Source organism: Corylus avellana, chromosome ca9 (assembly GCF_901000735.1).
Source record: "Corylus avellana chromosome ca9, CavTom2PMs-1.0".
Lineage (NCBI taxonomy): Eukaryota > Viridiplantae > Streptophyta > Magnoliopsida > Fagales > Betulaceae > Corylus > Corylus avellana.
The window spans coordinates 7,985,179-7,995,671 of NC_081549.1; the positions used below are offsets into that span (position 1 = coordinate 7,985,179).

The 10,493-nt window shown below is 36.3% G+C and overlaps 1 protein-coding gene and 1 long non-coding RNA gene across 2 annotated transcripts; both read left to right on the top strand.

The window, feature by feature from the left end:
- The first annotated feature begins 1,748 nt into the window (after positions 1 to 1,748).
- LOC132162626 (uncharacterized) lies at positions 1,749 to 4,321 on the top strand. The gene is made up of 3 exons (XR_009438235.1): positions 1,749 to 1,858; positions 3,017 to 3,140; positions 4,132 to 4,321. It is a non-coding gene; the product is annotated as an uncharacterized LOC132162626 (long non-coding RNA).
- Positions 4,322 to 6,967: 2,646 nt separating this feature from the next.
- On the top strand, positions 6,968 to 10,287 carry LOC132162625 (putative disease resistance protein RGA3). Its single transcript, XM_059572902.1, has 2 exons — positions 6,968 to 7,439; positions 10,239 to 10,287. Exons 1-2 carry the CDS (start codon positions 7,137 to 7,139, stop codon positions 10,278 to 10,280), a joined length of 345 nt encoding a protein of 114 aa, XP_059428885.1. The 5' UTR covers positions 6,968 to 7,136; the 3' UTR covers positions 10,281 to 10,287.
- The last annotated feature ends 206 nt before the right edge of the window (positions 10,288 to 10,493 follow it).

The following is a 10,493-nucleotide window of genomic DNA, read 5'->3' on the forward strand; positions in this document are numbered from 1 at the left end:
GCAAATTAAGGGGCTTGAATGTGCAATATTCGGTGCTTATCACTTGACAAATCATGATGTGAGGCTTATAGGGAATGGATAATCCATATTGATTGATGACGATGTAAACGATCTATGGATGAAAATCAAGTATTATTGAGGTTATTTGATGAAAGAACGATCAATATCAAAGCATAGACTAAAGCGTAGAAATCATCTATTGGTGATAGTGTGAGTGCTACAATCTAATGTCATTAAGGTTGTTTATGGATAAATGTCCTTATTAAAATTTTGGGGATTAGATTCCTATTGCAACCAAGGATTAAGAGGTAATGAATAATTGAGGAGATCTATGAGGAGTAATAAATCAAAATTCACTGAATGAAGAGATTAGGTTTAATCTCCATTAAGTCATAAGAATGAATAATGAGCTTCGAGCTAAGGAGGGGAGGCCTATAATAGGGTTTGCTTTAAGTAAACTAAATTCTCGTGGAAAAAAGTGACTAGTAGATAGTCCCAATGGGAGTATTAAGGTCAAACGATCAATATACTGTACCAAATGTCCCCTTGGGATCCAGAGATAGAATCATATTAAGTTTAAAGGATGATAATTAGCATTGACATGCAATACGAAGTATGTTTTGGTTACAAAACTTGAAGAATTCTAGTTGTCAACTATATATTGCATACAAGGTGATAAATTGGAGACCTTAGAAAATAGATGGATATACATTAGGATGATCCAGAATAGTAATTGTAAGAAGGATCACTAGATGTGAGGAGTCACCATAATAATAATGACAGTGGGATATGCGGTATACCAGTAGGCATTTGATTTACTTTGGGAGTTAGTTGATAGATTTAAAGCTATAATAAATATATGATGACCTTCACAAAGCCATATGTGATATATGATGTGATTCAAGATTATGTACCATATTAAATGTGGACCACTCAAGTATGTAGTGGAATAGACAATATGAGGTATTACGAGAATGAAATGTCAATGGACCAAGTGTAAGGATATGGCTTTGAGATTAAGGATAGTATGTGTAGTGTTGATGATCTTTAAGGTCTATTGAGGAAGTGATGAGTGCGCAATAAATCAATACAATGAGTACAAATTTCGAGGACGAAATTTAATAAGGAGGGGAGGATGTAAGACCCGAGAAAATAATTAAGTTTATTATTAATAACCTCATAGTAATCAGATTTAATTAATGAGATAAATAGCACATGGGACCAGTTAGAATAATTGATATAAATATAAACAAGATTGATTAATAATAATAATATTTGTGTGATAATAATATAATAACAATATTATTTAATGATGATATATTATGTAATGTAAGTTTTAAGTGATAAAGAGATTAACTAATAATAATGTTAGTGTGACAAATGATTAATAAATAAAATAGATTAATGGTAAGTTGTAGCTAGAATAAATAAAAGTAGTGTGAGGAATAAAAGAGGACAATAAAGATAGAATCAATATGTAGTGGGGTAATCTTGCAATTTTAAAAAGATGGGGCTTTAAAATAAAAATGATATCTAACTAATGCCACGTGTTGGGCTACCATTGGCTATATGGGATATCCTTTATCCCTTTATCCCATCTCTTTCCCCTACTCTCATCTCACGCACACCCTCTCTCCCCTTTCTTTCTTTCCTTCGTTTATTTCCTTCTCATCTCCTTTTCTCTCCTCTTCTTTACACACACGCACACATGGCCGAGAGAGAGAGAGAGAGAGAGAGAGAGAGAGAGAGAGAGAGAACGATGGTGAGATTGAGGGAGAGGAGCTGCTGACCGTGGAGAAGAAGAAGAAGAAGAAAGTGAGGAACGAAAATGGGATTTCCGACCATGGATTGTTGTTAGGTAAATCTCTAAGCTTTCTCTCATGATTTTTTGTTCTACCCATTGGATTGAAAGCTTGAAATTATAATAATTTGGGGAATTTCTATTTAGGTCCAAAAATTGAGTGAATTTTAATGAGAAGCCTAATTCCTATAATTAGTTTGAGGGGGCTTTTGTGGATAGTGGATTGCTAAGCATGATTTAAGTTTTGGGTTATTGAATTAATGGGTTGAAACTCTAATTTTACCTATTGGTAAAGTATGGACATAAACCCTAATTGGTAAAGTATGGACATAAACTCTAATTGGTATAGTATGAATTAAATTGGGGCCTTTAGTATGTGAACACTAGGATGGCTAATTGGATGGGTTAATTGCATTTGAAGTGTTAATTAACCCTAGGCTTTCATGGGTTTAATAGAAATTGATGAATATGGATTTAGGTTCTAATGTCATATTAAAATCATAGTAATTATCATAAGTGTTTATGAGTATTATAAATTGAGGTAAACGACAATGAGAATGGATATATAAATGTTACGTATGATAAGGGAGTAAATGAGTATTTAATGTAATGAGTAGTAAATAGATAAGTAGATGGGTATAATGGTAAACATGTTGATAAACATAGAGTATGATAAGGTTATGTAATAAAATGATTTAAGATGAGATGATTGTATATTATTGGTTGCCCAAATATAACCTTAAGGCATTAGAGTATTATATGTATAAATTGGTTATGTTGTGAAAATGCATAACTAGACTTTGGATTCACTTAGTATTGCAATTAAATATATATGTACAATAAAAGTGACATAAACGCATTATTGAAATTGGATTAACTTAATATGCGTTTAAATTATATAAGTACCAAATATACTTTCATATCATGAATTAATAAAGTAATAAATTGCTAATGTAAAGATGGAATTCATTAAGTGTGTATTTAGTAATCAAGTTAATACATGGTGTAAGAATATGGTAACCTTGGGTGTCTTTAGTGTAAAGCAATTAATTAGAATAAGGCCTTAGTTGAGTTGGCTTAAATGGAGGGTCTTTGGTGCTTAGTTAATGTCTAGGAGAGTAAGCGATGCTACGTGAGAGCATGTGGGTAGCTATGTGTGTAATAAGGTGTAGAGTTTGATAGTTTAACCAAGTCTAATGATGCGGTTAATTGTAGGCATGTAATGTGATTTTGGAGGCTTAGGACTGGATCTAATCTTCCAATGTGTGGTATGGGTAATCGGATCGATGGAGCACTTCGAAAGGATTACTTGAGTCGTGAGTCATTTGCAGGCTACAAGGTAAGTATTTTACTTACTGGGCAAAAAAATACTATTTTTAAAGTATAAAAGATGTTTTGGTTGAACGATTGATGTATGATGTTTTGAGATACTATGACTATTGATGATGTTTCATGAGATGTATTGGATGAATGTTTGATGAAATGTTTCTATGAGCTTTATGGGTTTGCAAGATAATGTGATAATTATGTTGTTATGAGCATTGGATGGTTCACATGGTTCATGACATGATTCTATGATTTCCATGGTATGAGTTATGATAGTATATGAGTTCAAGGTTTGTTAACATGAGCATGAACATGGCATAAGCATTGATATGAAAACCGGGTTCAACTCCAGTAGCGATGACAAGTTTCCTACCGTAGAGCTGGCCCATGCATAACGGAAACGGGGTTCAACTCCGGTAGTGATGACAAGTCTCCTACCGCAGGGCTGGCCTCATATGTAAAAGAGAAACGGGGTGACGGCTCCCGGTAGTGATGACAAGTCTTCTACAGCAGGGTTGGCCTCATATGTATAAGAGAAACGGGGTGACGGCTCTCAGTAGTGATGACAAGTCTCCTACCGCAAGGCTGACCTCACAATGGAAATGGTACAAGATGATGAGCATGAACATGAGCATGCATAGCATATGATTGGTTGATGATCTTTATACTAGGCGTATCTGTATGCATATGTGACTGGTATAGGACAGACGAATATGTATACCGATACGAATTGTTGCATATGATGATATTTATGCTAGACGTATCAGTATGCATATGAGATGGGAGATGGAACCGTGCGTATGTATATCGTTATGGATAGATGATGCATGATGACTTTCAATATGTTTTATTGTTAAGCTAATTAAATTGTAAGTATGTTTTCAAATGATGACTCTTTTAGATAACCCAGTGAGTTATATACTGCTGAGCGTCTCTATTTCATGGAGACGGCGGGCTCATGAAATCCGCCTGCATCATGGGTGGTGGTGATTCCCGTGGTGTAGACGATGTTGTGGATGTAGGTACAGAGACGGTAGATAAGGATCCTGTTGTCATGTATTTGGGCCACGATGTTTGAGGCCTAGATGCGTCGGGGGTTGATTTTGTTGGACTAGTTATTAGTCCTCTTTGTTAGAGCATTTATGTATATGCTTAGATTTTAGTATTTTGTCTATGGCTCGTGTCGCATGTGACACTTTGTTTAGCCATTCTTTTGTATGTAAAGCTCTACTCACATATATGTATTTGTCAGCTCTAATGTGTTATGTATGTGTTATGTTATTTATGTTCCGCTGTAAAGATATGAAATCTGATTAATCATGGACGATACATATAGCTCTGTGAGACTTATGATATTGTCAATCAGGTTAATGCATGAGTTCGTGGCATACTGCGGTATCACCATGCCACTGTGACAATCCGCTTTGTTGTGGGTTATTGGTTTTTAAAAGAAAAATTTTTAATCATACTTTTATCAAGCGGGTCGTCACAATTACTTTGGCTAACCAATCGGGATAGTGCACTTCTTCAATAAACCGAACTCTAAGCAACTTCTCCACCTCTTCCGCTATCGTCATATTTCGCTCAGGAGCAAATTTCCTTCTCTTCTGCTTCATCGGTTTCATACTCGGATCCCCATTGAGCTGGTGTAGTATGTCTTTAGGGCTAATGCCTGGCATATCTTCATGTGTCCATGCAAATACTTCCAAGTTCTTTTTTAGAAAAGTGACGAGGCCTTCTCGGACCTTCGAGGAGAGTTGAGACCCGACCTTTACAACTTTTCCGTTTGCTACCATCATATTTTCTAGCGTCTCGGCAGGCTCGCCCTTCGGTTTGCCTTCCTTTCTGCTTCCCACGGTGCTAACCGTCAAAGGTATGGCTTCCGAAGGCTACTTTAGGGAAGTGATTGTTGTGCAAATATCTACCTAAATTAATAGGCAAATAATTGTACGTTTTACCCGCAAGTGCACAAGGTCAACATAGTAGTATATGATGCAAGTACGGGATCATTCCCACGAGGATTGCTAAACTTTGCTTAAAATAAATTCCTTAAGTAAAACAAAACAAAAATTGATTTTGATTTGATAATAATAAAAGGTAAGGCATTGATATCTACCACTAATTATATTTAGATAATATAACAATATGCTAATGCTTTGATCATGTTATGTATATCTAATGTTTGTCAACCTAAGGGCATGAGTGTATACTCCTTAGGCTATAGATTTCCCTAAGAAACGAGTTAGGCATGAGTTTATACTCTAACTCTTTTCTTTCTTAAAGGATTTAGCATAGGTGTATACTAAGTTGTTCTTTAAGAAAACATGATTCTATGGAAATCGACAAACACACGGAACCTAGGGTACGGGTGTATACTCCCAATTTTCCATGTTGATTATCCCAAGAACCCGGTGTGGATTTCTTTTGTCACTTTTATTAAACCCAGGACTCGGTCATCCAAATTGATTTAACTAACTAGTCCATACCACATGTATATGTTGATCAGGCAAACACATATGAGGAATTCATGAAAACAGGAATTAATCAAGTTAAATATCACAACATGATCATCACAAAGGCGCCAATATTGAAATATTAACTAAACATAATTAGGGCTTCGATCTAACCCTACTAAGTAAATTAGTTACACATAAGTTTGATGTTAAACATCTTCATAAAATAAAAATAGAAGGGAAAAGAATAAACCTGAAACTTGAACTTGAAGAGCTTCAATTCTTCTCCTTGGAAATTGTCTATCTATTCTAAAGGTTTAAGGGTCTATTTATAAGCTTTAGGAATACTCTAGAAACCCTAAAAATCGTAGGGTTTGAGCCCTAGTTCGCACAAAGCTACAAAACCCTAAAAATCACACTTTTCATATCAAGGCTGGCAGCTGGCTTGCTCCTCACGCACGGGTGTGCTCGATCGCAGCCAGTGCGCGATCGATCGCAGGTATACGATCGATCCTTCGTGCTAGCGCTCGATCACAGGTGCGATCGAGGCTTCCTCTAGTGCACACAAGCGCACGCCTTGCGCTCGTGATCTTCGCCTGTAAGGTTTGTTTGCTGCTTCGTGATCTTAGTACCCTAGGATCACGGGATAGACGTACAGCTTCCGTGTGACGATAGGTCAGGGTGTCTGATTTGGACTCGATCATATATGCACAGCTTAGTTACTAATAGTTGATACGCATCTTGATTGATATAGATGATCTGACTTAAGATAATTATGAATATATCTCCAAGGTAAAATGACCAACTTGTCCTTCGGCCCTTAACTATTTTGGCCCATGAGTTGTATCTTGGATTGGGCGTCCGAGATCTCATTGGGCTAAGCTGACCAAGGCTTTGGCAGGTTTGCATACTTGCGGAGTTTTGGGTTCAGGGCACGTTGGGCCTTATGAAACTGATCCATGACCCAACATATATATATATAGAAGCATTGAAATATTATGAATATGATTGTTCTACCCCATGAGAAATTAATGAGATAGGTAATTAGATTGTTGAAGTTGAAATATTAAACTCAAAAGTTTAGTTAGTTAACCCTTTTCATGTTGAAGTCTGTTTTCAAAGTCAATTTTTTTTTTCAAAAAATAGTCTTTCTTATGCTGAATTAAGTGTTTTAAAGGAAATTTTTTTGAAAGGAAATGTATTTTCTTCTATTAATTTTAAATTAGTTGGAGAATATTAATTACTGACTTTTTTTTTTTGTTTATATATTTTCATGCAGGATGAAATGGCAAAAAAGCAAGTTATTTAGATGGAAAATAAGTAAAAAATGGTGGGGTGTATTTGATGGTACAGTCTTTGTCCTTTTCCACCCTCATCCCGAATTTCCTCCAACCAGTTGGGATGAGAAGTCTTGCCCATTTGTTTTGATAGTGGAAATCATTTTGTTTGCCTCTTTCCTTTAATATCTTCCTTCCTCGACAACTTGGCTACCGCCTCCCTCTCAAACTCTCTCCCTTCTCCTTCAGGGCTTCAAACCCCCACCGAACCTACACAACATGGCTGAACTTGCCTTTAGCACCATAGGGAATGTCATACTGAAGCTTGGCTCCATTGCTTACCAAGAGTTCAGCTTGGCATCGGGTTTCAAAAGCGATCTGAAAAAGCTTGAGCACACCATGTCAATCATTAGAGAGGTGCTCTTGGATGCCCGAAAGAAGCAAGCAAGTAACTCCCTACTGAGGCTCTGGCTAGGGCAACTCAACGATGTCCTTCATGATGCTGAGGATGTGCTTGATGAAATTGAGTACCAAGATTTAAGGAGGCAAGTGGTTCCCACTTATGGGAGCACTTCTACAAAGGTACGCCATTTCTTTTCATCCTCTATGACGCGTGCATTCCCTTTCAAACTGGCTCATAAAATCAAGGGCATTAGAGAGAGGTTAGATGAGATTGCTACTGATAAGGATCAATTTAATCTCACCATAATACGTGAAGATGTGCACCAGTCGAGGGAGCCGACCTACTCATTTGTTCATCCATCAACTGTAATTGGTAGGCATGAGGAGAAAGAGACTATCAAAAATTGTTTGATGCCCCCAGATAGCAAAAATGTCACTAAAAATGTCACTGTAATTTCCATAGTTGGGTTAGGAGGTTTGGGCAAAACCACGCTTGCCAAGTGGGTGTACAACGATGAAAGAGTAGTTTCGACTTTTCCATTGAGAATGTGGGTTTGTGTGTCTGAAGATTTTAGTGTTTCAAGATTGATAAAAGAAATTCTTAAATCTACACGTCATAAGATTGAGCTCGATTGGAGTGTGGATACATTGCAAACTGAATTGAGACAAAAATTGAGGGATAAGAAATTTCTACTTGTCTTAGATGATGTCTGGAATGAAAATCGTAATAAATGGATTGAATTGAGAGATTTGTTAATTGATGGTTCCGAAGAAAGTAAAATTATAGTGACAACACGTAGTAACTTGGTTGCCTCCATTATGAGCACCGATTTCACATACAATTTAGAAGGTTTATCCCAACATGATTGTTTGTCTTTGTTTGTGAGATGTGCATTTAAGGAAGGAGAAGAGAAACAACATCCAAACCTCTTAAAAATTGGAAGAGATATTGTGGGAAAATGTAAAGGGGTTCCGTTGGCTGTGAGGACTTTAGGTGGCCTGCTTTATTCAAAAGTTGATGAACGGGAGTGGGAATTTGTAAGAGATAACGAGATATGGAAATTACAACAAAATGAGAGTGACATCTTACCTGCATTGAAATTGAGTTACGATCAAATGCCAATTCACTTGAAGCGATGCTTTGCCTTTTGTTCTCTTTTCCTAAAAGACATTCAATTCGATTCAGATGCTTTGATTCTCCTATGGATGGCACATGGACTATTACTTGAAACGTCTATTAATAAAAAAAAGGAGTTGGAAGATGTTGGGCACTTGTATATAAATGAGTTGGTGTCAAGATCTTTCTTCCAAGACATTGAGATATTGACTCCTAACTTGGCCATCTATACATTTAAAATGCATGATCTCATCCATGATCTTGCAATCTCAGTTGCACAAGGAGAGTGTTCAGTATTAGACTTGGACAACAATAACATTGCTAGAACTGTTCTTCATTTGTCATTTTCAAATATAGGTCCAGAAGTTCCAAAATGCTTAGACAAGTTAACAAATGTGCGTACCGTTATGCCCAATAAGGACTTCCAACCACTCCCATTGTCCTTGGTTGAAGAGATTCAAGTACTTGCGATTGCTTGATTTAAGTTATTCATCTTTTGAGGTGTTGCCAAGTTCTATCGGTACTCTGAAACATTTGAGATATCTCGACCTATTTAATAATAAAAGAATCAAGTTACTTCCTGATTCAATCTGCAAGCTACACAATTTGCAGACATTAATACTTGGTGGATGCATCCAACTTGAACGGCTTCCCAAAGAGATAAGGAACATGATTAGCCTTAGGTGTTTGGCAGTGACAATAAAGTACATGTGCTTATTGGAGAATGGATCCTTTAATTCGCTTCGGTTTTTGATTGTATGTAATTGTTCGACACTGGAAGTTTTGTTTCAAGGAATGGATAGGTGCCTCACCAACCTTCAGACACTGGTGATAAAGTTTTGTAAAATTTTGACATCTTTGTCTCTCAATATCAAGCACCTAACTGCCTTAGAGGCCCTGATAATTAATGAATGTCCAAAGCTTAGTCTGATGGGAGGAGGAGAAGACAATCAATATTTCAAGTTGAGCCTCCGAACTTTGGAGATTACAAATTTAAGAAAGTTGGAGTTTTTGCCCCAATGGCTACAAGGATCTGCTAATACTTTACAGTACCTACACATCAAATCTTGTGAGAATTTCATGGCCTTACCTGAGTGGCTGCCAACTCTCAAATCACTTCACACACTTGAGATTTCCCACTGCCCTAAGTTGTCAACTCTTCCGGAGGGAACACATCATCTCATTGCGCTAAAAAAATTAAGGATTTCTGGTTGTCCTGAATTGAGTAGGAAATGCCAAAGGGAAGATCAGTCCAAAATTGCTCATGTACCATATGTTGAACTTGATACGAACATGAAGAGTACTTTAACATAATCTCTTTTGGAGGGGACACATCATCTCCAAGAGCTAAGAATACTGGATATTGAAGGATGTTACAAATATAGTAGGAATTTAGATGGAATGCCTCCTTCAGGATGGCCCACAGAAGCCTTGACGAGGAGTACACACAGATACTTCAACAGAAGAAGATGATGAGGCAAGGGCAATTCTTTCTTTCTTTTTGGTCATAAACTCTTAATGCTCTATTGATTCAAACACCAATATTTGTTTAGTGTAAGCGTGTAAAATCTAAACAACGAATCATTTTTGCCTTATTTGAATTTGATGTAAACTAGAATGAAAAAAAAAAAAAAAATCTTTTTGCATTATATTATTTGTCGAGACTTTCCACTATTTACCACGTCCAATACTCAAAGTGCAAGTATTCTGCTCCTAAAGTATTAACTCTCATTAATTTAATGCATCGAGAAATTGTATCTTTAGTGTGGAACATAATATATAATATTTCCAAGTGTACAAAACACTTGTTATGTTATATTTATTAACTTCTCTTTTGTAATCATTTTTTTTTTTCATGACAGGAGTTGATCATGAGCATAAAGACTCTGATAGTGGAAGCCTAAATGCAACAAAGTTTAAAGTTATATGTTCCTTTGAGTTGTAAATATTTCTGTCATTGTAATCTAAATTAAGAGAAGTAAAGAAATAAATAAATAATAATAATAATAAAACATTGCTGCTGTTGCAATTCCTTTTAAGATTATTTAACAATTGTTAATGTAATTATGATCAAGAGATGTATGACCACCACGCTCTGGCGAGTGCTGAGTGGATCT

Excerpts from the sequence above, each read along its gene's own strand:
- LOC132162625 (XM_059572902.1), top strand. The coding sequence starts at position 7,137 with ATGGCTGAACTTGCCTTTAGCACCATAGGGAATGTCATACTGAAGCTT. Across the intron at positions 7,440-10,238 it reads ATGGGAGCACTTCTACAAAG|GAGTTGATCATGAGCATAAA; the intron begins GTACGCCATTTC and ends TTTTCATGACAG.